The following is a 26,938-nucleotide window of genomic DNA, read 5'->3' as shown; positions in this document are numbered from 1 at the left end:
TCGTTCAATACAAACACGCACACAACCAGTTCTGTTTCATGCTTTTGTCTTTATTATCCCTGGTAACTGCCCCCCTGCCACCAACCCACTCAAACAAGCACCCTGACTGGCTCATTCTTACTCATTCTAGCCTGGGTTTCAACTTCAAGGAGCTTCAGCGCCCCTCACTCCCTTGCCCCGAAAGCTGGTTAAACTGTGCACCTTTTCTCCTTTTCAAATGCCCTTTCCAGATATTTCTGTGGAATTCAGTGCCATTTTCTGCCGCTGTTCTCACCACATTCATTCATCATGTTGAGTTTTAAAAGTACTAGATTCTGTCGATTTCTCCAACTGAACTCTGAAATCTTTGAGGTCAGAGAGCTTGCCTCATTCCATTTTGTATTCCCAGTACGTGACACATGGCTGGACACATCAGAAGTTGTCCAACCAAGTTTGTGGGTATTAAGAGTGGTCAAAGACGCTGGGAAGGGCAGTGCTGGGAGAAGGGCAGCGCGCGTCTTGGGGACCCCAACGCAGGTCGAACCACTCCGGAGTCTGGTGTGGAGCCGAGAAGGAGGCCCGCACTTTCTCCCCGCGGAGCTGCGCTTAGTCTGAAATAGGTGTACGCGTCAGCGGGGCAGGAAGCGAAAAGACAGTGCAGTAATTGGTGGAAAGCTGGAAGTGGGCACCTCCAGGGCCTCAGCCACACCAACACAATCACCCAGAGAAAGTGAACCGCACCATGCCTTCTCATCGCTCTCTGGGTCCGGGCTCCCAGCGCTCGCGGCCGCTCACATGGGCGTGGCCCTGCGTGACCTGCCGGGACGTCACGTGAACGCCCGGAGTCATGTGACCGCCGTCTCGGTAGTGCTCTGCGGGCGCTGCTTCCTGCGGGGGATTGGGGTTGTCAGCGCTTTCTTCTCTCCGTCTCCTGCGAGCGCAATGGAGGAAGAGGATGAGGAAGCGCGGGCGCTCCTGGCCGGCGGCCCTGACAAGGCCGACAGGGGTGCCCCCGCCGCCCCCGGGGCCCTGCCGGCCCTCTGCGACCCGAGTCGCCTGGCGCACCGGCTTTTGGTGCTGTTACTGATGTGCTTCCTTGGCTTCGGTGAGCCGGCCGGGTGGGTTGGGGCTGATCTTTAAGGAGTTCCCGACTTTCTCTTCGAGGTAGATCGTCATCGTGGTCACTGGTGCCACGGGGCCTCAGCGCAGCTTCTGCCTTAAGCGCCTGGGCCTCCTCATTTTCCCCTTTGCGATTCCAGCCACACCTGTGGATGTTGCTAGTTACTCTGCGTCCGGAACGTGGAGGTCGAGGGACTGAGCTGGGCAAGTTTTGTCGCGCTCCTTTGCTCTTCAGTAAGTCCCAGGGGCTAGCGACTCGCCCCTGAGGCCATAGATATGAAGGTAACTCCAGATTTTCAAGGTTCCTCTCTTGGCACACGTGATCAGAGGAAATTCAGAAAGCTTTAACTGATCCTAAACGACTTTTGTTTGTTTGGTTTTAGGTGAGACAGAGGCTTGCTCTGTCACCCAGCCCGGAGTGCAGTGCTGTGAACGTGGCTTACTGCAGCCTCCACCTCCTGGGCTCAAGCAATCCTCCCGCCTCAGCCTCCCGAGTAGCTGGGACTGCAGACCGGGCGCCACCACACCCGGCTTTATTATTAATTATTATTATTATTATTTTTAGACACAGAGTCTTACAATGTTGTCCAGCGTTTAAAAACCATAAATGATTTCGTCGGCAGTCTTTTATATATTTTTAACCCTCTTTGAGAAAATGTATGAGTGTGTCTTTCTGATAGCGTCAGTGAGTGGATATTATTCTCTTAATCTTCCACTCTGCCACTGTGAAGCAATCATATTGGACTGGACGTGTGGTAGTCTTGACAGTGGTTGGTTTCACTTATGAAATCTGATGATGTCTCTGAAAACAGTTTCTTGATAATTAGAAAAAAATTTTCCTTCCTATGTTACGGTTTTTAATTTATTAAGCAAATATTCGAATATTAATTTGGTATGAATGTGTTTTTCAGGAGGCTAGCTGGAGCCCGTGTAATCAGCAGGTTTAAGAACGTTGTGGTGGATAACTATGCTACTGCTGAACATATAAGTAGACATGAAGGATGCTTTGGGCTTTGGTTTCCTTGCAACTCCTTTTTCCCCCATCTCACCTGTTTTTAAAAGATGATGCCCATCCATTAGCTTTAAAGCAGTACATTGAATCCTTAAAAGCGACTAAAGCAGGGTTTAGAAACGACAACAACAAGAAAGAACAACAATAAAACATTTAAAAAAATTGTCCCTACTCAAGCAGTTTTTGGTAAATTCTCGTTATCTGTCTAGATTTCAGAAGCCAGATTCATACCTTTCTAATGACAATTTTTTATTGTCATTAGAACCAATAGCCTCGTGTTCTTGTAGAGTTAGCGGAGCTATGGAGAAAACGTTATCTTGTAGCCTACCAAGGAATCTCAATTATTTTATCTTTAAAAGAAATCTGAGTGCATGATCAGATCTCTTCCTACTTCTCTCTTTCCAATTCCCCCAAAGACATTATTTAATTTAATCCTTTAGAATTTTCAGTTTCATTTTTTTTTTTTTTTCATTCCTGGCCCTGTATTCACTAAATTATTTGATTTGGGGTAGTTTGTAGAATTAGAGAACTTGTTTCAAATATTGATTTTGTAAGAATGGTTACACTCCATTCCTTTGTCCTTAAGCTCACATTATTAGGAAACTGATGAGGTTGTTTGTAAAGTTTTTAGTGTACGTGTGTTTGTAAATAAGGAAATAAAATATAGATGCTTCATGAAGATGTTAGTAAAATAGTATGTGTGAAGCATGATGAAAGTAAAATAGAAAAACATTTAATTGTTGATTGTTGACTTTTTAATTCAGGTTCCCAATATTTGCTGTGTATGAACACTACTAATTTATGGAAGTTATTTGATGTAACTTAGAAAAGACTGGTGGATAAGGAAGTGGTTCAGAAATATTTCTGTAGTGTCAACCCATAGTATCACCATTTAAAATTGTAATTTCAGTAGTAACTGCAACTTGAAACTTTTATATGGAAAGTATTATTACTTATAAAGTATTTGCTCTTTTCTAGGCAGCTATTTTTGCTATGATAATCCTGCTGCCCTTCAGACTCAAGTTAAACGAGTAAGTTGATTTTTCACCTTTGTTTCTTTTGTTTTCTTTAGAGCAAGTGTAGCGGTGGAGGCATTAGCAACCCTCAAGTGGCCTAATCTGAAGTGTCCACTGAATCTATTTTGACATCTGTAGTCACCAGATCCACAGGTTGCAAGGGGTTGAACTTTATCCAGCCCATTTATTCAGATAGATGTCTGTTGAAACTCAGTTGAAATGAGTTACCACAAATAATTCATTTATAGCACATATGTGACTTGAAATTGTTTCAGACCTTAGATAAATAATTATGTAGTATTTCCACAGTATTGTCAAAAATACGAGCAGGTTTTTGTTTGCATTTCACTCTCCCAGTGCTTAGTCAACTGAATGACAAATGGTTTGGTAAGATAGCTTTTTGCCTTCTTAAATAGGTTTTAGTTGTTATTTTGTTTTTTAAATGTGGATACTGATTGCAGAGGATTGTCCATGTCAGGATTTTTAGTCTAGTTTTGTATTGTAAAAACGTACTTGATATTTACAGTTTTTTGGGTATTTAGATAGTCTCTTTTCTTTGTAGGTTCTTTTTAACCTTTGCACAGGGAAAATGCATAGGTTGGCCCTTTTCATTCTAGAATGAAAGAGAAAGGAAGTAGGAGGAGCATGCTTGAGGGGATAGAGAGGGTAGGGTAGGTAGGGATAGGCTGAGATTATCCTTGTATATGTGGGTGGAGTCCCAATGCAGGTAGTATATAGAAGACATAGAAGTGGCCCCTGTAGCAGTGGGTCTGATCCTGGAATCCAGGAAGCCCCTGAAATGGCATGTGAACTCAAGAAGTTCCCAGGGTTCCCAGGTGTGACTGTTTTTCTGGGTCAGGGGCCATAGCTTTCATGAGATTCTCAAGGAAGTTAGTGAGACTTACAAATGGTTAAAAAAAAAACTTGCCCTTTACAGAAAGGAGAATGTAACTGCTTTCCACTTTAGATTGTCATATTTTGATTTGTTAGTTGCTAAACTTAACTGTTTGGGAAAAAATGGTTTTATTTTCTTTTCATATAGGATATGCAAGTGAATACCACAAAATTCATGCTGCTGTATGCCTGGTATTCTTGGCCCAATGTAGTTTTGTGTTTCTTTGGTGGCTTTTTGATAGACCGAGTATTTGGAATACGGTAAGCTTGTAAAGAAACTATGGGTAAATCTTGCCTGATTGTTAGAAAAATACAGAGCTAGATTAAGGTATTTCTAGAAAGAACTGAATAAAGTTCTGTATTGACTATGATAATTTGCATGAGTTTTTAAAAAACAATTTTTGTATCTCTGGAATTGGTTTTTGAAACTTGGTATTTCAGTTAAGGTCAGGACTAGAAAATGCTGATGGTATAAGGTAACTGTCAGTTATCTATAGGAAAATTATACTCACCCTGGGGAATCAGATAAACCAGGTTCTGAATCCCATCGTTGCCACTTGGTCATCTTCCTGGCTGTTCTGAGCTGTTTGCAGCTTCCTGAGCTTCGGCTCTCTCATTGCTAAAATATAGATGATTCCTGCCTCGCAAGGTGGTTATGAGGATTAAGTGAGAGATGGATGTACAGTGTCTGGCACATAGGTTGTGTGTGCTTCTTCCAGCCCCAGTGAGGTTTTCTATTTCTGCTTTCCTTGGGGTATAAAACATTCTGTGACCACTTCTATTAGATGCTGAGGAAGGAATAACACTGTAAGCTTTGCCACTGTTCATCCTTATTATTGTGTGTATGTTGTTAGTGAAACTGAAGAGGAATATAGACTGGGAATATTTTCAGAAGGCAGAGACCAAGATGATGAAAGGTCTTCAAACCGTGTCTGGTGGATAAAGATTAAAGAAACTTTAAGAGTTTACACCTGGGGACTAACCTTTCAAATTTTTGAAGAGTTAGAATATGAAGGAAGAATTTAATTTATTTTGTTTGGTCTCGAGAGAGAATTAGCTTGAAGCTTCTGGGGAACAGACTCCTTTTAATGTGAGGAGTTTGCTTGGTCAGATTGGCAGGAGATGACAAAAATGGTCTTGGGACCATAGTGAGTTTTCCAGTGCTAGAGAACATTCAGGAGAACATGGCATGGCCATTTCACAAGCATCTTGAGAGAGAGTTAAGTTTAAGAGGTATGGTTTACCCTGATGGCCTTTAAGGACTCTTCTAATACTGGCCTTTTATTATTCTAGGGCAACATTAATTAGATGTCCAGATTGTGGGATGTTAGACTTGTATAACGTGGTTGATATTTGTCCTTTTACATATCGGTTTTAGTTGTCAAGAATTATAACCACTTAAAATTACTTACTGTAAAATTCCTTGAATCAATCCTAAACTCTTAATGGAAATTTTATAAAGAATTTACATTTTTAAATAGTTTTGACCCTGGGAACTTCTTGAAGATTAGTTGATTAGCTTTATTTAAGCGATGATAATGATTTAAACTAATATATGCCATTGCTGAAGCCTCTGGAATCCCCTTAGAAGTCTAGACTTCTGTAGATTCGCATTTAGCCTGAGAGTTGCTGGCTTCAGAGGGAGATGAGCCCTTTATTTTTCTTTCTTTGGAGGAAATGCAGAGGGGGCAAAGAGAACCAAAATGAATTACTACTAAAGGACTTTGTGATTACGAATACTAATGTAAACAGAAATTAAGATTTTTTTTCTCTTTCTCTTTCTCATTGTCATTTTCATTCTCATTGTCATTCTTTCTTTCCCAAACAGATGGGGCACAATCATTTTTAGCTGCTTTGTTTGCATTGGACAGGTAAGGAAGGTCAAAACATTCATTGATGATTGACAGTGACTTATAAATTCTTATCTAATTAATTCAGTTGGCAAAGATGTGTTTAATTAATGCCTAGCTTAATTAAGCAGAACCCATAAATGCCCATGTGGTATAATCCATAGTCTATTTTAAGCCTTGAAATAAATGAACATTAATATTTGAACTTCACAGATTTATTAAGGAGGAATATTAAAACCATTGTAGAAGTTGAGATTTATCACGTTCCTTTTGCTTCTTTTTAATACCTTGAATTTACTTTTTCATTGATTTGACATGAACTTCTACATTATAGGTTGTTTTTGCTCTGGGTGGAATATTTAATGTGTTTTGGCTGATGGAATTTGGAAGATTTGTATTTGGGTAAGTTATGCATAATTTAATTTATCCTAATGTATTGTTGTTTTAGTGTTCATCTATGAAAGATCTTTAAAAAACATTGTCTCTTCTGGGGAATTACTTCAAATCCTTGAAACCTAGCTTCATATGCATAAGAATATTTCTTAGTTGTCTTAGTTTTTCTTTAAAATATGCAACAATTTTGAGTGGTCCTAATCAACTCTGTGTGGGGTTTGAGTATTAAATAGTTCTCTAGAAATGATATTTTTCCCAGACATTTTGCCTGTTCTGTTGTATTAAAGACTATTATTTGAAACACATTTAGAAAAGTATAGACCATCGATTTCTAGGTTGGTGACTGATGGACATTTCACTCTTTCTTAGCGAGTGATGTGAGGGTCCTTTCAACCCTGTCCAAGAGCTTTGCTTGAATGATCACAAAATGTGTAAGCTGACTATTTTGTGTGAATTCTTATAGACCAATTGTTCTACCTGAATTGCATTGTCTGTTCAGTAAGCCTATTCTGAGACCAGCCTTGGGCTTGCTGCCCTGAGGGACCCAGATGACAGAACTGACTCAGTCTTAAAAGCATAACTTATTCAAGCTTTGCACAGGTATCAGGAGCATGTAGACATAGATGACATACCGCAAGAAGTACCATAAGTGAGAGAGAAGGAAGCAGAATGTGTGTAAAGGTATGACAGGGATTCAGAAACACAAATGTGGTCAGAAATGGCCTTACAGATGAAGTAGGCCTTGACAGAAGTACAGGATTTGGATTAGCAGAAGAGAGGGAAAATATTTTTGGGCTAGGACAGAGTCACAAGAAATAAGACTATTTCTTAGTTGTCTTAAGACTCTTTCTTAGTCCTTAATACTGAGGTGGCCTCGGTGTAAGGATATGGAGGAGGGAAGCTCCTCACTGAAGGCGCTTGGAGGAGAATCGTAAATATTGAAACTTACTTAAGGAAAATTAAAACCCAGGAAGTAGGAGAGTGTTGAATATGGAAACTGAATGGGGGGATTGATTGATGGAGAGCTTTGCATATTGTTCTGAAAAGTGTGAGTTTTTATGTTTTCACAAAGCACGGACCACTTTTCCCACATCCGCATTTTATATAATATTGATGGTAATGTGGTAACCAAGATGGCTCCTTTTATTGCCTGTCGTGGTTATTATTGCAGTATATCATGTGACTCCAACACTTAGCAGTATAAAACTACCATTTCATTATGCTCACGGACTTTGTGGGCAGGAATTCAGACAAAGTGTAGCAAGGACAGCTTGTCTTTGCCTCCAGTGTCTGGGGCCTCAGCTGGAAAGATTCATGTGAGGGTGGGAGCTGAGATCATCTGAAAGCTTATTGACTCACATGTTTGGCACCTGGACTGGGATGCCTCAAACACTGGGACTGCTGACTGGGGCACTTACATGTGGCCTCTCTTTGTGGGTTGCTGTCTCACAGCATGGGGGTAGTGGCTCAGTGCTCCCAGTGCGAGGGTCAGAGTGAAAAGATGATGTCACCTTTTATAACTGAGCCTTGGGATCACACTACCACCATATTCTATTAGTTGAAGTAGTCACAAGCCCACTTGGATTCAAGGGAAGGGGACAGAGACCCCATCTCTTGATAGGAGAAGTGCCATGCTAACTGTAGTATTTCTTTAAAGTTGTGACTTCTGTGTTTTTTTTTTTTTCTTCTATTTTTAGGATTGGTGGAGAGTCCTTAGCAGTTGCCCAGAATACATATGCTGTGAGCTGGTTTAAAGGCAAAGAATTAAACCTGGTGTTTGGACTTCAACTTAGCATGGCTAGAATTGTAAGTTTAATGAAAAGCCTGATGAAGCCAAATGGGAAGCAAAAGATTAAATCTTATAGTTATCTCTTAAAAATCACAGGATGAAATGGATTTGTGTATGGTAAATTAGATATTAACTTTTATGGATTTCTCTAGAACACAGCATGGCATTTACCTTGAGTAAAGCATTTCTAATCTTATTTCATCTAGCAAACAGTCTAAAGTGGCTGTGTACATTCATTAGTTCAAAGAATCTGAGCATAGGGAGGGATCCTGTAAGTTTTGTTGTCTAATTTCTTACCCATTTTTGGCATCCCTGCTAGAACCTCTCCACATATGGCTGTCCAGGTTCTGTTTGCAATATTTCCAGGGATTGCAAGCTTGCTCTGTGATGAAGCAGCCCACCTGCTTCAATGAACTTTATGAAGCATAACCTCACATAGCGATGAAACCTCCTTTTACAAGTAGCTTTTACTGATGGCTCTGACTTTTGCTGTCTGTAGGTAAAGTTTACTTCCTCTGCTGTGCATCAGTGCTTTGCTCATTTGTAGATAGCTCTTAAGTTCTTGGTTGTATGTGCTCGTTTCCTGTGGTTGTCTGAGCCATATGACATGGATCTCAGCTCCCTTACTGTGGTGCTCATGCCTCTCTGAACTTATCTCAGTTAGCCAGTACTCCTGTTTGTATTTGGAACCTAGAAATGATCATGGTGTTTCAGGTTTGGTCTTAGAGGCTATGTAGGGGGAACAACATTATGGGTTTTGTTTGTCTGTTTGTTTGATTGAGACAGGGTCTCACTTTGTTGCCCAAGCTAGAGTGCAGTGGTGCTATCTCGGCTCATTGCAGCCTCGACCTCCCAGGCTTAAGTGATTTTTCCCACCTCAGCCTACAGAGTAGCAGGGACTACAGATGTGCACCACCCCGCCCAGCTAATTTTTGTATTTTTTGTAGAGACAACATTGTGTCTTTGTTAATGTAGACTATAAGGTGTGTTGGCAGTCCCAAATCCCATTAGGTTTTTTTTCCCTCATTCCCATGAATAGAGTATTAAAAAAATTTATTTTTGCCACTAAACATCAAGTTTTCAAGCTTTGACTTTTAGTATATGTGCTGCCAAGGCGAGCAGACTCTTTGACTTTTAATAAGTGTCGTGAAAATACAACATAGTCTCAGGGAATAAGAAATTCAATATAAAAATATTTTAATATAATATATGAGTATTTCTATATTTTTATACATGTAGGTTCTTTCTGATTTTTCACTATTATAAATAGTGCTATAGTCTAACACTCTCGCTGTGAAAATTCTATGCATCTCTTTTAGTCTCCTTAGGCTAAGTGGCTAGGAATGGAATTATTAAGTCAGAGTATTTGTTAGGTCATCTGAGGACTATTGAGAGATATTTCCACATTATCATTTCAGAGACATTTACATCCCCATCTGTGGGATATGAGAGGATCCCTTTTATTGTAGCATTGATAGTACAGGCTATTAATTACTTTTAAAAAATTACTTTATCACTTTGATAGGAAACAGCTAAATATTTGAATTTGTAGTTTTTTGGTAAATCTTGTGGTTTTCCAAGTTTTCTAAATTTTACCTGTAAGGATATTCCCAAAGCTTCACTACGAGTCTTGTGCAAGTCAAGATATGTTTGTGGCAGTTTGTGAATCTAGTTGTCCAACAACTTTTTAAAGAAGGAAGTGAAATCATTTGAGCAAGACTTTCAACTGACTTCATTCTGGTTACTAGAACATCAGGTTCTTTTCTGTGTCATTTTAAGTTAGCTGTAATTCATTAAGCTGCATTCTGAGGAGCTCTAAGTTTCTCTCTTTCTCTACGTATGTATATTCTTTTGATGATAGAGCTGATAGGATTGCTAATGGAAAATATGTAGAGTGTGGGGGAAAACAACCGAGGCACTCAGGAAGACAGCACAGTTTTGCCTAAGCAACTGTAAGCCCTGTAACCTAGCGCTTGATACTCTGCGCACCATCCCCCAAACCAGCTCCTGCTGTAGTTTTCACATCTTCAGTTAAAGGCAACTGGGTTTTGGTCATGTTAGGTTAGACGTGCCTGCCATTCATCCAAGTGGAAATGTTGAGTAGGCAGTTGCATATATGGGTGTAGAACTTGGGAAAATTCTGGACAAGTGATATAAGTTCAAGAGCAAGGAAAATGCTACTTAAAATTGCAAAACTTGGTAAGTAAGATCACCAAGAGTGTGGGTGTTGAAAGAAAAGAGATGATGTCAGTTACCAAGCCCTGGGGCACTTCCCACATTTGCAGGTTGAGGAGATCGAGATGGAGCCAACAAAAGGGCTCCACTGGGATGGGCGGAAAGGCAAGGGGGAGACTACAGGCTGTGGTATCCCAAAACCCAAGAAAAGAAATCAAGGTGGAGAGGATGTCAACTGCGTGAAATGCTATTGATAGGGCAGACACTATTGAAGACTGAGAAATGTACATGCCTTCGACAATATTCTCATAGCAAATACAGTAGCAAATTTCACATGGCTGTTTCTTATACAATACTAGCTAATGGTGTTACTCAAATGAAGAACAAGGTAAACAGAGACCTACTGGAAGCTTTCTCTAATACCATCAAAAATGTAAATTCCTGGCTGGGCGCGGTGGCTCACGCCTGTAATCCCAACACTTTGGGAGGCTGAGGCGGGCGGATCACGAGGTCAGGAGATTGAGACTATCCTGGCTAACACTGTGAAACCCCGTCTCTACTAAAAACACACAAAAAAATTAGCTGGCGTGGTGGCGGGTACCTGGCGCCTGCAGTCCCAGCTACCGGGAGGCTGAGGCAGGAGAATGGCATGAACCCGGGAGGCAGAGCTTGCAGTGAGCCGAGATCACGCTGCTGCACTCCAGCCTGGGCGACAGAACGAGACTCCGTCTCACCAAAAAAAAAAAAAAAGAAAAACAACAAAAAAGGACAAATATATATATATATGTATATATATATATATGTATATATGTGTATATATGTATATATGTGTATATATATGTATATGTGTATATATGTATATGTGTGTATATATGTATATATGTGTGTATATATGTATATATGTGTGTATATGTATGTATATATGTGTATATATGTATATATGTATATATGTATGTATATATGTATATATGTATGTATATATGTATATATGTATGTATATATGTATATATATGTATATATATAAATTCCTCCAAGACAGGATGTTGCGTTAATGATCCTTTCATTCCAAAATACCTATTAAATTACTATTTAAAATCTCTATTAACTATTTAAAATATCTATTAAATAAAATAACATGACCTGGCTTAGCAAGTACCCAATAAATGTTTCTTGAAATAATGAGTTTTCAAGTAACAATAGTGAAGGAAAATTGGAAGGGTGCTGGATCTCTAATCCCGAGCTAAGATATGAATACTAAGAAAAATGAGAAGTCCATTGAAGGGATATAGTATAGACTAATAGTTCAGGTGTCTAAATGCAATCAAACTCAAAAGCTCAGGCAATAGAAAAATCATGGAGAGGTAAACTCAGGACCTCTGTGGTCATTCTGGAGGCTGCACAGGGAACAAGAGAAGCACAAAAAAGACGGAATCTATGTCACCCCCAGCAGCCCTATAATGGAATAGCTCTTGGCCGTTTTGATCATAAAATCATCTTACATGGACCCCTAAATACATAAATCAGATAAAAGTTGAGCAGCATTGGCTGAAACTGAGGTGGCTACCTGAGATCTGGCTCATTTCACCTCAAGATCTCCCTACCACTCTCATAATCCCTAAAGTGCCTCTAAGCCCCTGAGATTCCCTTCTAGAAACTCAGGGTAATTTATATGCAAATATATCTATGCTCTGACCACTTCCCACTGTGCCCACTGCTGACCACCTAGGGCTAGGCCCAATCATCTCTGTTCTGGATTATTGCTATAGCTCCCTAACTGGTGCCTTTGCTTTTGCCTTGTGGTCTGTTCTGAATGTAGGGTGAGTCTGCCAGTATGAGTCTGTCAAAGTATCATGCCACTTCTCTACTCAAACCCCAGTGGCTTCCCATCTCACACAGGATAAAAACTGAAAGTCCTCCTGTAACTCCCCTTCCCACTATTTCCTCACTGGGAACTCATCTCATCCTCTCCCTTCTCTGTTTGCACTGTTCCAGCCTCTGCTCTCCTTGCCATTCCTTGAACTCTCCAGGCAAGCTCCTCTTGGGGCCTGTGCAGTGGCTCTTCCTTCTTCCTGGAGTGCTCCTCCCTCAGGTGTCCCCACAGTTCGTTTCCTGCAAGTTTACACTCCAAAGTCACTTTCAGTTGGGAGGCCTCCACTCCCAATTTTATATTCGCCTTTCCAGCTTTATTTTTTTCTTATTTTTTAAAAGTACTTGCCAATATTTAATATACTAGATATTTTACTTTTTTTTTTTTTTTTTTTTTTTTACCAAAATAAGTTGGATATTTTTATGCTTTCTTCTTCTTCTTTTTTTTTTCAGACGGAGTCTTGCTCTGTTGCCCAGGCTAGAGTGCAGTGGTGTGATACTGACTCACTGCAACCTCTGCCACCTGGGTTCAAGCAATTCTCCTGCCTCAGCCTCCTGAGTAGCTGGGATTACAGGTGCCCCGCCACCATGCCCGGCTAATTTTTGTATTCTTAGTAGAGACAGGGTTTCACCATGTTGGCCAGGCTAGTCTTAAACTCTTGACCTTGTGATCCACCCGCCTTGGCCTCCCAAAATGCTGGGATTACAGGCATGAGCCACTGTGGCCGGCCACTTTATTCTTTATTATATTCCCAATACCTGAAACAGTGACTGGCATGTAATAGGGGCTCAGTAATTGCTCAGTGAACGAATCAATGAATGAAGAATCATCTATTATAACTTTTACTGTCCTCTTTATGGACATTCAGAGGAAGATGTTTTTCCCCAGATTTCAGTGCCAGGAAAAGTTGGGCTTTTTCTGTTACTGACATATTTTTGTCTTAGATATGCTGGATTTTATAACTCATGTTTCACTTTTGCTTTGGCTGGTAGGAAGTTCTACATGTACTATGTTTTTTTTTATACTAGCAGTTTCTAATAAATTGGCTTTTTTTTTCCTGTGGTAATTATCTGTGGCTTTATCTTGGTTTGTCAATTTTTTCTTGTAGTGTTTTTTAAGGAAATTACCTCCTGTTTAATTTGGATCCTATTATACCTATTTCTGAGCCACCTCAAATCCCTTTTTTTTTTTTTTTTAATAAAGCAGAGGTATATATGATTGAAAACACTGTTGATTTTTTTCCCTTTTCATTTAGGGAAGTACCGTAAACATGAACCTCATGGGATGGCTGTATTCTAAGATTGAAGCTTTGTTAGGTTCTGCTGGTCACACAACCCTTGGGATCACACTTATGATTGGTGAGTGAATCCCATGTCCCACATCTCCCTTCTCCTGAAAGCTTGTCATAGGAAGTATTGTAGCAGGGAGGAAGGAACACTGGAATTTGTGTCTACTTTGGTTATAGTGTTATCTCCATGGTTCTTATGAACTCTTTGACACAACTAGAAGTAGGCTATCATTTACCTCATTTGTATATTAATTTCCACTTTCTAAAAATGGATTTAAAATTTCTTAAAATGGATGGCCTTATTCCTTGTGTCTACTTTATTTTATTTTTATTTTTTTTTGAAGCAGTCTTACTCTTTTGCTCAGGGTAGAGTGCAGTGGCGCGATCTCAGCTCACTGCAACCTCCACCTCCCGGAGTCAAGCAATTCTCCTGCCTCAGCCTCCTGAGTAGCTGGAATTACAGGCTCCCGCCATCATGCCTGGCTAATTTTTGTATTTTTAGTGGAGACAGAGTTTCACCATGTTGGCCAGGCTGGTCTTGAACTCCTGACCTCAGGGGATCCGCTCACCTCGGCCTCTGAAAGTGCTGGGATTACAGGTGTGAGCCACCACTCCCGGCCTGTTGCCTACTTTAATATTGTCATTTGCATCTCATACATATGAAGAGATTATGTATGTAAAATACTCTTTGAGAACAACCTGAGAATTTATTCAGGTAAGATGTTAATTAAAAGTTTATAGCAGCGGTGGCTCACACCTATAATCCCAGCACTTTGGGAGGCCAAGGTGGGCAGATCACCTGAGGTTGGGAGTTCAAGACCAGCTTGATGAGCACGGAGAAATCCTGTCTCTACTAAAAATACAAAAATTAGCCGGGCATGGTGGTGCATGCCTGTAATCCCAGCTACTCGAGAGGCTGAGTCAGGAGAATTGCTTCAACCCAGAAGGCAGAAGGCAGAGGTTGAGGTGAGCTGGGATCACGCCATTGCACTCCAGCCTGGGCAACAAGAGCGAAACTCTGTCTCAAAAAAAACAAAAACAAAAACAAACAAACAAGCAAAAAACCAACCAAACCGAAAAAATGTCCATAGCACAGGGGAGAATTGTTTTCTTTTAATCAAATACTGACCTTTTCAGTCAGTGTGCCTGGAGAGCTTAGATTTTTTGGAAGTCTGATGTGATACGATATGGTTGAAAAACTACTAAGTTGGGAGTCAGGAACCCTGGGCTCTAATGCTAGCTCTAACTAGTTCTGTCATCTTGGACAAGGAAGTTAACCTTCTCTGTCTCAGTTTTCTTTTCTGTAAAATTACAATTATTTCAACAAGACCGTATAGGTCACTACTGTCCCTAAGTTCTCTTGGCCAAGGCTCTGTGGTGCTAGTTGCTCTGTGGGTCACTGGGAAGGACATGAGGCTTTCTAGGTTTACCACTTTTGCTTTTTCTCTGGGCAGGCAGTTTGTCTAATTGAACCCCATGGTGTGCATTTGGCTGTTTGCAGGGCTCTAGAGAGACCTGTGTGATGATAGGGTGAAAGTTCTGTGCCCAAGATGTGCACATCTTTTATTCCCTTTTTCCCCGATTTTTAAATGGACACATAATTATACATATTTATGGGTATAATTTGATGTTTCCATACACAGATACATTGTATATCAAATCGGAGTATATAGCATATCCATCACCTCATGCATCTATCACTTTTTTGTAGTGACTACACTCAAAACCCTCTCTTCTAGCTGCTTTGTAATGTATAATCCCTTACTGTTAACCATAGTCACCCTACTGTGCAATAGAACACCAGAATTTACTCCTCCTAATTGTAACTTTGTACCCCTTGATTAATCTCTCCCTGTCCTCCTCTCTCCTATTCTCTTTTGAATAATATAATATTATATATATATATATATATATATATATATTCATTCCACATATGAATAGTATTTGTCTTTCTGTGTTTTATTCCTTATAATTCCTTGATCCACATAGCCTGGTAAAAAGAAGGCAGTGGAGTGGTAATCCTAAACAGGCAAGCATATTTAAAGATTCTTTCAAACTCTTCCTCTCAAATCCTTTGCCTTACTTAAAACCTTCTTTTTACTCTTAAATGTTTCTTAGTATTCCATCTAATTTCCTCCACAATGGGGAATTTTAGAGTAAGACGTTTAGAGCCAGAAAAGACCTGTGCCATCATCAAGTCAAATCCTCTTATTTAAAACTGGGGAAATGAATCCAAGAGAGCTTATGTTCCATGTCCAAGGTGATTCAGCTCGTTAGAGCTCATGTCTGCTGACGCTGACTTCAGCGAATTTTCAACCAGGCTGTATAGTAGGGCAGCCAATTAAAGATTCATTTATTTTATTAAGCTGCTTTTGGAAATTCTTCCTGAGAAGTGCATCGTTATTCACTCTTTATCCTGATTTTCTATAGTGATATGAGATTGGTATTAGAGAGAAATGCTGATCTCACAGGAAAGAGCTTGAGAGTACTGCGCTTTGGGAGGATGGGGCACTTGGGCTGCCAGAGGGCAGGAGCGAAGGCCGTGGACTCTGGGAAAGCATCGGAAGAAAGAGAGATAGTTAAAGAGCCTAACTTGGCTTCTTCATTTTTTCCCTGGTGTCCATTGACAATTGGTGCTTAGACTGAATGAAGAAATGAGGACTAATTCAGTCGCTGCTCATCAGTTTTCTTCAGTCTGTATTCTGCATTACAGGACTAGACTAGTTTTTTCTAGTCTTTTCCTTCTTATCTTTACCTTTGGACTGTGAAATAATGCAGTAAAAGCTACTACTGTTTGCTGAGTATTTAAATGTATTCTTCCTCTTTTGTCCTGATTTAGTAATTGCGGATTTTTCTCATGTCTTTATGTGACATCCCTTTCAGTTGCTGTTTTCTGCTGTTTATGTAACATACTTCCCTTTAGGAACCTTCTGTTTGGTTTTGTTCTCTTTTCAAAGTCTGTTTTTTTTTTTTTTTTTTTAAATTTAGGAGGTATAACGTGTATTCTTTCACTAATCTGTGCCTTGGCTCTTGCCTACTTGGATCAGAGAGCAGAGAGAATCCTTCACAAAGAACAAGGAAAAACAGGTAAGTCTAAATGAAAGAACGGGACTTCAGGGAATTATGGCCTTCGTGAGATTTTGCAATGAAATAAGTTCCTAATGAAGTGTTGTAAAACCAGGTGGAGTTTAAGACATGATTTTTATTTTTTATTTCCAAATTGATTTCCACTTTTCTACATTTTTAGATATATTTTCTTTTCCCCTTAAATCTTTTGGCAGAATTTACGTTCTCGATTGTACTTTGTGTATTTGCAAAATGGTTATTGTTCTTGGAAGGGAGCAGGGAAGGTAGATGCCAGTCTTAGGTTTTGCTTTTTCTTATGTCTTTATAAGTCTTCCCAGAAATGAAAAAAAAATTTTTTTTTTAAACTGAATTGCAAAGATTAACCACAGGATTTTAAAAAATAATCTTGCCTATAGATGAAAGCTCCTTAGGTATGCAAAATTATGCTGATAGTGTCTTCCCTTTCTTCTCTAAGGTGAAGTTATTAAATTAACTGATGTAAAGGACTTCTCCTTACCCCTGTGGCTCATATTTATCATCTGTGTCTGCTATTATGTTGCTGTGTTCCCTTTTATTGGACTTGGGAAGTGAGTATTCTCTATGTTTCCATTATTTCTTGTCTAAATTATCATGAGAGTTCAATCACATAAATGTAGTTGTTAAAGCAGTAAATCTTGCTTCTCTGGTTATAGTTTATATTTTCACAGGAATTACTTTAGATCCTGGGATATACATACGTTTTCTTTTAGCTTAAGGTTTAGTATTGGTTTTATACTTTTATTATTCTTTTGAAGAAATACCTGTATTACTCTGCTGTTCTGCTGCTAATAAAAAACTGCCTGAGATTGGGTAATTTATAAAGGAAAGAGGTTTAATTGACTCACAGTTCCATAGAGCTGGGCAGGCCTCAGGAAACTTATAACCATGGCGGAAAGGGAAGCAAACACGTCCTTCTTCACATGGTGGCAGGAGAGAGGAATGAGTGCCAGCAGGGGAAATGCCAGATGCTTATAAAATCATGAAGTCTCGTGAGAACTCACTATCATGAGAACAGCTTGGGGGAACTACCACCATGATTCAGTTACCTCCCACAGGATCCCTTCCATGACACCTGGGGATTATGGGGATTACAATTCAAGATGAGCTTTGGATGGGGACACAGCCAAACCATTTCAATACTTAATAATTTTTGATTTATAATATTGATTTGTTTTAATAGTTGATTTTAGACTAGTATTCTTTTTTATTCCCTCTTTATTCCTTGGTTAAAAGGCTCTTACTGAGAATGGAGACTGTTTATTGGTGTACTGTGACTGGGAACATCTCCATTTATTAGGGCTGTAATTCTGCCAGACTTAAATTCTGGGTCCAAAGCAAATTCTTCTTTGCTTTATCTTCTACTCTCTCCTTTTGCATTGGCATCTGCTTAAGCAGAGCAATGTGAGTATGTTTGTGCAGGTGTATGGTTTGTACCCTTTAAGGTCAGGCTGTCCTTTTAAATAATTTGAGACAAGAACCCTATTTATTATTTAGCAAAGAATCCATTCAGTACTGCTTTTAAGCAGTAGTATATTTGATTTTCTGAAAATGTGTGTGTATTGCTTGCTGCATATCAGAGAAGGAAAAAAACAAGCATCATATTTTATTTAGTCAGTAAACATTAATGTAAATACTGAAGTTTAGCAGATTGCCTGAAGGCGAATATAAATAAGGTGGGAAAATAATATCAAGAAAAAAGCTAATTAAGCTTGAGTTACTTTTATTCAACTCTTTATTTTTTGAAAACAGAGTATTTCTCTCTAATGTGCTAATTTATCTGTCTTTTTAATTTTAGAGTTTTCTTTACAGAGAAATTTGGATTTTCTTCCCAGGCAGCAAGTGCAATTAACAGGTATTTTAAAATTAATTTTGTAAGTGCCTATTGCATGTGAAGTGTGGGTCTTTATAACCAAATGTTATAAGAAGCAAAAAAGATGTATGTGACCTAACATTTTTTAAGTGTGAAACTGGGACTACATTGGGACTTGAATCCTGAGTGGCCATGTTTACATTAGTGGAAAACCAAAGAAGTCTTGGACTGCTTTTTATAATTTTTGATGAGCATTTTATAAGAATGTTAAATAAGTTAGGATTTGCTTTGCCTGATATTTTCAGGACTTTCTTGAAACTGATGTTTGGCTGTGTTGCATTTCATGAAATGTCTTATGTGTTCTCTGGGCAGTGTTGTATATGTCATATCAGCTCCCATGTCTCCAGTATTTGGGCTCCTGGTGGATAAAACAGGGAAGAACATCATCTGGGTTCTTTGCGCAGTAGCAGCTACTCTTGTGTCCCACATGATGCTGGCCTTTACGATGTGGAATCCTTGGATTGCTATGGTAACGTCTGTGTTAGCACGTGGTGGGGTCAGGGCTTCAGCAAGGAGTCTGTCATGTTCATCTAAGTAGGCATGCTCAGCAAATTCAGATGACAAGGCCTATGATAGTGGGGAAATGACGACTTGATGCCAATTCCTACAAAATAATTATTTTTTAAAGTATAATTATGAATTATTAACATATAAAGTGTCTTTTAATTTCATTTGGTTTATTTAACCAGTTAACTTCAGTGCTGAAAGAGAATTTGAAATAAAGTAGCCTTATAAAAGCCAGAATGCTTATTAGTCCCATTTGTTTTTCTAAAATAAGTGACTTAAAAGAAGGCATTCCATCATAGATGGCAAAAAACCAAAAATATGTTGGACCAGTAACTCTTCTTTTTCTTTGACTTGCTTAGTAGGTTAAAAATGATAATGAATTCAAGTTTTTGTTATTGTTCCTCAAAATGTCATTTTTAAGACCCGAGGCTCTAGTGCTGTGTTTCCTACCTGTTAATAAAGGAATATCTGGAACATAAATATGTGTGCAGTGGGTGGGAATTCTGTAGAAGTGTTCAACAGATACAGTACAGACTCCTAGAAGTAGAGATGCTACAGCAGGGGGTTTGCATATTTAACATCTTGGTAGAGATTGTGAAACTTTCTCCAATAACTTTCTACCCATTTATAACTTTAGTAATACACAAATGTGACTTTTTTAGTATTCTTTCTAGTATTGGGCATTGTCATTGTTTTAATCTTTGCTAATCTGATAGGTGTAAATGATACTTATTTAAGTTTAAATCACAATATTTCTTTTTTAATGGAAGAAATAATCAGCATAAGGTGAGGTTTACCAAGCATTGTTGGTGATTACTGGGTATTGGTGACTCAGAGGCAGGATGATGGACTGTTGGTATAATATTGCCTTGATTGCCTAATCTGTAACTCCTAATAAATACTGGAAAATTAGCTTGCCTGAAACATTGGTAAAAACTTTTTAAAAATTACCTTTATTTTCTTACTTGGTCCTTGACTGCATCTTGGGCCCCAGCCAGTTATATATGCATATAATATGATGACAAATGAAAGTGGTTAAGACAGCGTGTATCTTGTCACTAGAGGGATACTCTTAGGGGAGAGACTTTTTTGTATATTTTGAATATGAATTTTAGCTTAATCACAACAAAATTTGCTTGAGTATTTATATGTTAACTACTCTGTCACTTTTGCTAATCTGTATTAAAAGAAAATCACCTTTTGGTTAATGTAAGACCATGACTTTTTTCTGCGTTGCTTTCTATAGTGTCTTCTGGGACTCTCCTATTCATTGCTTGCCTGTGCATTGTGGCCAATGGTGGCATTTGTAGTTCCTGAACATCAGCTGGGAACTGCATATGGCTTGTAAGTGTTTACATTGTGGATCGTGTATGTCTCTCTCTGCTGTGTCAATTTAATTGTCATATAAAACTCCAGATCTGAATCTAGAGATAACTGGAAAAGTCAGTAAATCTATTTAAGATACTGTTGTGGCCACAAAAGAGCCTCCAGCAAGAGGGCTGGAGTAAGCTAACCCAGAAGAGGTCCTTGCTGACATTACGATCTCCCTGCCTGTTTATGTGAGGCTTCTTAGTGAGAAGCTGAGTCCAGTCCCTGGCACAGAAAGGCAAAAGGGGGAAACCGCACCTGTGGTTGGTATTCACATGGCCCTTCTTTCATTCAGCACAGAGGTATTGAATCCACATTGCACTTAATGAGGCAAGCTCCCTTACCTTTGAGCAGTCTAGTAGTGGAAAAAAAACCAATCCAAAATCTAATCAAGTCATCCCTGGTGGAAAACATCTCTGAACACAAACAGTATATGGTTTACAGATACTAATATTTATAGTGAAGTGTTAGCCTATGTGTGAAGCCTTTTGAAAATGCAGTGTGTCTTTATATTTTTCTATTGTAGCATGCAGTCCATTCAGAATCTTGGGTTGGCCATCATTTCCATCATTGCTGGTATGATACTGGATTCTCGGGGGTATTTGTTTTTAGAAGTGTTCTTCATTGCCTGTGTTTCTTGTGAGTATTCTGTGTGACAACGTTTTGTTTCTTTTACTACATAACAGAATGTTCTTATTTTTACTTAGGCGTATCTCCCAGATTTGCCTAATTCTCGCCTGTGTGTTAGAATTTCATAGCTGGTGACTTTCTAGCCCTCTGAAGATTCACAGGCATTTTTCAGGAGATTCCTATCCTGAAAGGCAGTGATAGAGTTGGTTTCATATTCTCTTTTAACTATTTACAGTTTAAAAAAAAAACAAAACATTTTCCCACTTAAAGTGGAACAATTTGAAGAGTCCTGAGTATATCCCTAGTGTGACTATGTGGAAACATTGGTGTGATTTAGGTGTGAGTGCTCATGGTTATTCATTAGGCAGTTGTAAGTGACTTTTATTTTTACTCCGTAATTTGGTTTTTACCTATAATTTCATTGGTTTGAAATATGAAGCATTAGGAAACTTGAAAGAAATATAAAAATAAATTAGCGTTTGTCCATAGATAATCTTTAGGATACATATAAATTGTGTTTATCTGAAAAGAAAATTCTCCTTAACACATCAAGATGTCTTTTTATACTTCAATATTGTGCTTAAAATGACAAACCACAGTGATGATTTTATCAAACTTTGTTTTTATTTACAGGGAGTAAAGACTATCCATACCTGAAGTGTGGTATTTGCAGATAATTGCTTATGAGTTGCCTTGAGTGCATTTTGTTATCTCATAAATAAATGTGCTTGTTTTAGAAACAAGGACATCAAGTTTTAAAAATAAATGTTTAAAAAAGTGGGTCATATAAGAATTTCAAACATTAGGTCATAAAATGTTTTTTGTCTATTTTTGATGCTGCAGCATGCGGTTAAATGTCAGTCCACAGTTCAACACGTATTCGGGTCTCAAAGCAAACACTGTGCCATTTGATTATGTTTTTCTGTTATTTTATTTTATTATCATTACTTTTTTAGAGACAGGATTTGTCTCTGTGGTCCAGACTGGAATGCAGTGGAGCAATCACAGCTCACTGTAACTTTGAACTGCGGGGTTCAAGTGATCCTCCCACCTCAGCCTCCATACTAGCTAAGACTACAGGTGTGCACCACCATGCTTGGCTAATTTTTAAATTTTCTGTGAAGATACTGTCTCACTGCGTTGCCCAGACTGGACTTGAACTCCTGGCCTCAAGTGCTCCTCCTGCCTTTGGGATTATAGGCATGAGCCAAAATAATAGGCCTGCCCTATTATTGTAAAGTAAATTAAACAGTGTTCTTCACTTATTAAGGGAAAAAGCCAAGGGAAAACTTGAATTTTGAGGTCTTGATTGGCTATGGGCTTCTGGGAGTCTAATGATCACATTTTAATGTTTGGTTACTTAAAATTTGTAAAATGGACCTGGCATTTTCAGACCGAAAGCCCCCAAAAGACTACTGTTTGGCTTCCTCTAAAATGATAAACAATCAGGGGCTGGCAGGAATTTTTGGTAAGTCCATGAAAGAACCAGCACTGAGAAAGGGAGAGGAAAGAGGGGCAGGGCTGGGCTGTGGCTGGATCAGCTCCCTTTTTTGTAGAGTCCTCAACTTCCTTGTTTCTGGCCCTGCCACTCCTGGGCTGAGTAGCCCTTGGAGAAAATGGTGTGTAACTTGGTTTTTGTGCTTTTGGAAAATAAAGTAATGGGAATTGATAAAGGTTTGGTTGTGTCTAAGCTTTACTTTGTGATTTTGATTACATAGGAATCATTGAGAAGAAATACTTATTTTAAGGGCCCCATGTTTTTTCGCTCCTAGTGTCACTTTTATCTGTGGTCTTACTCTATTTGGTGAATCGTGCCCAGGGTAAGTAGAAGATCTGATATTTGCTTCTTAAACTGCAGTGGATCATCTTGTGGGGTCTCTGGGTTGTCTGCCTCTTTGGGGGCCAGTGCTTTAGTTCATGCAGTAGTGACTTTCTGTTCATAATAATGGAAACACATTTGATTATATAATTTATAATTATGTTTTCTGGGCCTTCATATTTATTAAAATTGCTGTCATTCTGTTAATCTTCTAGCCAGATCAGTTTCTTATAATATAAAATCTTAGATGTTTTTATATTAACATAAAGAAATATAACATTTAAAAAGGAACCTAAAGCCCCTCTGTGTTATTGTCTTACATTAAAAAAAATCGGAATAAGCAAATTTATAGCTATAATTTACATTTTAAGGTTCAAGATGTTTGGTTTAGAATTAGAAATTGCAGATTTTTTTTGTTTTGCTAATTCATACTGTATGTATTAGTGCATTTTGTTGTTGTTGTTCTTTATAAGATTTTGATGCTGTCCTTAGTAATTTTTCTAACTGCTTGCTCCTAAAGAGTATTATATGTTTAGTAGACTATAATATACATGCTGTGTAAATAATTTTAGGTCATTTCCTTTTTTTAAAAAAATATTTTTTTTTCTTTTCTTTCTTTTTTTTTGACAGAGCCTCACTCTGTCACCCAGGCTGGAGTGCAGTGGTACGATCACAGCTCACTGCAGCCTCAACCTCCCAGGCTCAAGTGATCCTCCCACTTTTGCCTCCCAAATAGCTGGGACTATAGGTGTGTGCCACCACACCCAGTTACTTTTAAATTTTTTGTAGATATGGGGTCCCTCTATGTTCCCTGGTTTGGTTTCAAACTCCTGAGCTCAAGCAATCCTCCTGCCTCAGCCTGGGATTTACAGGCGTGAGCCACCACACCTGTTTATTTCCTTTAATTTCTCTTAATTTTCACTGTTATTGAATATTAATACAATGTCCTTATTAACAACACCTGAAGCAATACATAAGTCCAAACTCAAAAAAAAATGCTTAAATTAAGGGGTGATTATTTATATCACACAAGAATTTCATTTTTTCCCTTTGGGAAGGTTCTAGTAGATAAACCATTTCTTTTTCATTGTCGATAACTTTTTCTGTTACTTAAAATACAGTGTATCTATGCAAATGGTTGCATGTATGTGTGTATGGTTGAAATTTACTTATAATACATACATGGAAAAGATTCTGTTTATTTGTATTTTAGGTGGGAACCTCAATTATTCTGCAAGACAAAGGGAAGAAATAAAATTTTCCCAAACTGAGTAAGTGTTAAAAGGGTGAAAAGTTGTCTTTATTTTTGAAATCTTAAATATAAGCATTTCATTTCAAGGTTTGGGTTTTGAAGTTTTTTTTGATTATCACGCCTGTTGTCCAGGCTGGAGTGTAGTGGCATTATCACAGTTCACTGAAGCCTCAACTTCCTAGGCTCAGGCAATCCTCCCATCTCAGCCTCCCAAGTAGCTGGGACTGCAGGTATGTGCCACCATGTCTGGCTAATTTTTTGTATTTTTTAGTAGAGATGGGGTTTTGCCATGTTGCCCAGGCTGGTCTAGAACTCCTGAGCTCAAGCCATCTGCCTACATCGGCCTCCCAAAGTGCTGGGATTACAGATGTGAGCCACCGCGCTTGGCCTGGGGTTTGAACTTCTAAGAGATTAGTCTTTCTTGAATTTTGAGAGCTATTATGTGTGGAACTATTATAACAACATTCTTGTTTTCTTCAGAAAATTTAAAAGTGGATATTAAGGCTTAAAACGAAGGAAAAAAATAATTGGGTTTAAGTTGCTCTCTGTAAGACAGAGAGAGATCAATCGATTGATCGATTGATCTGTAGTACTTGTAATTTATTGGAGGTAAGTCCATCATCCTGAGGTCCTGGACTGGGCTTACCCTTCCATTCTCTCAGATATTTTCTTTTTCTTAAGTAGTTGATATTTTTTCATCTTCTTCTGGTACCAATATGTGGTTCTGTGTTCTCTGACTCATTTGGAAGAGATTTAAGTATATAGTGTGGTGTTTAAGTTAACTTATTTCTTTTTCTAGAAGTGTATACTGAAACATAATAGTGATTCTGTTTCCTGTTATTTCTAATATTTTTAGACATTGAAGTTTTTATGATTTTAAATATTTGTGAATATGTATACCATGTGATTGTAAGTTTTGTGACTTTTGACTAGGTTAAAATCTGGTAGAATAGTCTGTTTTTTTTGAGATGGGGTGGTTTTGGCCATATTAAATTCACTTTTAACAAATATGTCTTAAAATAATCAGAAGTATGAGTTTTGAATATCTTCATGATAGTCATATTATGTTAAAAGTTTGGAAACAACATAAATGTCTTAGAGTAGGGAAAGTGGTTAAATATATCATGACACATCCATGTAATATGTTGTTAAAATCATGTTTTAGAAGGATTTTTAATGTCATAGATGCTTAACATGCTGTATGTTAAGTAAACAAAAGATAAAAATGCAAATATAATATCCTAATTTTATTCAAGAAAAAGTATGCTGTCACATGCTTGTTTTAAACCCAAATACTTATGTATAATAGAGAAGATACTGCTAGAAATAACCTTATATTAATTGAAACCTCAGAATATTAATTAAAAGCAGAATATTTTTCAGATTTTCTACATTGATCTTTTGTGACTTTTAGAATCAAGAATAGTTAAAAAATTATTCAGAAAAAAATGTGTAGCTTAGTATCTATGGTATTACATGTCTTGTAATGCTTGGTTTTCATTTTATAAGGCAGATGAGTTTCATGTTTTTTTCTTCCTCTTTTTATAATTTATTGCATTATGTTTTGCAGATGAGAAGTTTAAATGAATGTGTCATGAGAATGGGCTTAACACATCGTTGGTTTGAAAACCTCCATTTTTAAAAATTTACAGTTTAGTTACTAGAAAAAATAGTGGACTGGAAAGTTATATTTATTTCCAAATATACCTATTTCAAAGTGTATTTGTGAGGCCTGTTTTAGCCTGTGTCTTTTGTATTGTGTGTTGCTGAAGAATTCTACTTTTAGTAGGCTAATCAACAATGAAAGGGTTAGAAAATTGCTGTGGAACATCCAGGTGAACTTCAGGAAGGACAGTGAAAAATGGAAAACATCAGAGCTTCTGTTGAGATAATCTTCATTAGGTATATATCTTAGGGATACAGCCTTGTTTTTATCTTATAGCAGGAAAAACACTTTTGAGGGGAGTAGAAGGACTGTGTTACACAAAATAAACAATGGCATTGTCATACGCCTTCCTTTTAGTGGTAGGGCATAATGCTAGGGAATATGTGAAGATGTTTTTATGAAGTCTCTTTCTGATCATGACCAGTAGCTTGCGCTCTACTCTGTAGTTATGTGGATTGCAGAGCAATGACCCTTTTCAATTTCTTATTTCTGTGTTACTGAGCACGACGTAATTAGGGACGTAATTTTATAGCATAAACTTTCTGTATAGTTTTTCTTATAGTCTAATAACTAAAAAGTGACCTTCAAATTATGATAATTGCCTATGTACATGGATAAATTAAAACACTGCACACGGAGTACTTGATGTCTTTTTTTGATTTTAAAAAATACAAAAACACTGATTTTAACTTTTATTCATGCAGAAGATTGCCTAGAAGAAAACTCAAGTTAGAATAAAGAGAACTTGCCCAATTACAGTCATTGAAAGATTATGGGGGTAGCTTTTTCTCCAGAGTAGAACTTTAAGTAACATTTGTGGTTTTTTTGTATTAAATAAAATATGAGTATGAAGCTTCTCTGACAAACTTTAAATACTTTTTAATGTTTTTCAGCCTTAACATATTGTTTGTTAAAGTCAAGGAATGCAGATATTTTAGACAAAATATTAAACCAATGTATTTAGCTGATTATATTGTTTAAAGTACATGGCATGACATTGTAAGTGTAAATGTTTGGGAACAGATTGAAAGTACGTTCCTTATGCAAGATAGCTTGGCGGCTTTATTTACATCTGTTTACATCTGTTTTTCTGACTTACAGTTTATTGTGTTGATATGGCTTTTCTCTGTGTCCGCACCCAAATCCTCATCTCGAATTGTAATCCCTGTGTGTTTGAGGGAGGGACCTGGTGGGAGGTGACTGGATCATGGGGGCAGTTTCTCCCATGCTGTTCTCATGATAGTGAGGGAATTCTCATGAGAGTTGATGGTTTAAAGTGTGGCACTTCCCCTTCACGCTCTGTCTCTCTCCTACCACCATGTAAGATGTGCCTTGCTTC

At 38.2% G+C, this 26,938-nt stretch overlaps 1 protein-coding gene across 5 annotated transcripts; it reads left to right on the top strand.

Annotated features, from left to right (window-relative positions):
- The first annotated feature begins 37 nt into the window (after positions 1-37).
- On the top strand, positions 38-26,240 carry MFSD1 (major facilitator superfamily domain containing 1). Of its 5 annotated transcripts, none has more exons than XM_010367776.2 (16): positions 38-1,084; positions 3,089-3,141; positions 4,169-4,281; positions 5,849-5,891; positions 6,205-6,272; positions 7,961-8,069; positions 13,350-13,452; positions 16,371-16,469; positions 16,924-17,035; positions 18,283-18,339; positions 18,670-18,826; positions 20,111-20,208; positions 20,759-20,871; positions 22,635-22,682; positions 23,895-23,952; positions 25,504-26,240. In XM_010367776.2, the coding sequence occupies exons 1-16, from the start codon at positions 775-777 to the stop codon at positions 25,505-25,507; spliced, it is 1,545 nt and encodes a 514-aa protein (XP_010366078.1). In that variant the 5' UTR covers positions 38-774; the 3' UTR covers positions 25,508-26,240. The 5 variants fall into 5 exon arrangements, with proteins under 5 accessions (XP_010366078.1, XP_010366080.1, XP_010366081.2 ...); XM_030928252.1 differs by lacking the exon at positions 38-1,084 and adding an exon at positions 1,168-1,380; XM_010367778.2 differs by lacking the exon at positions 4,169-4,281 and having other exon boundaries at positions 820-1,084.
- The last annotated feature ends 698 nt before the right edge of the window (positions 26,241-26,938 follow it).

Source organism: Rhinopithecus roxellana, chromosome 1 (assembly GCF_007565055.1).
Source record: "Rhinopithecus roxellana isolate Shanxi Qingling chromosome 1, ASM756505v1, whole genome shotgun sequence".
NCBI lineage: Eukaryota > Metazoa > Chordata > Mammalia > Primates > Cercopithecidae > Rhinopithecus > Rhinopithecus roxellana.
The sequence above is the reverse complement of the archived record's forward strand: the minus strand, read 5'-3'. Positions and strand labels throughout refer to the sequence as shown.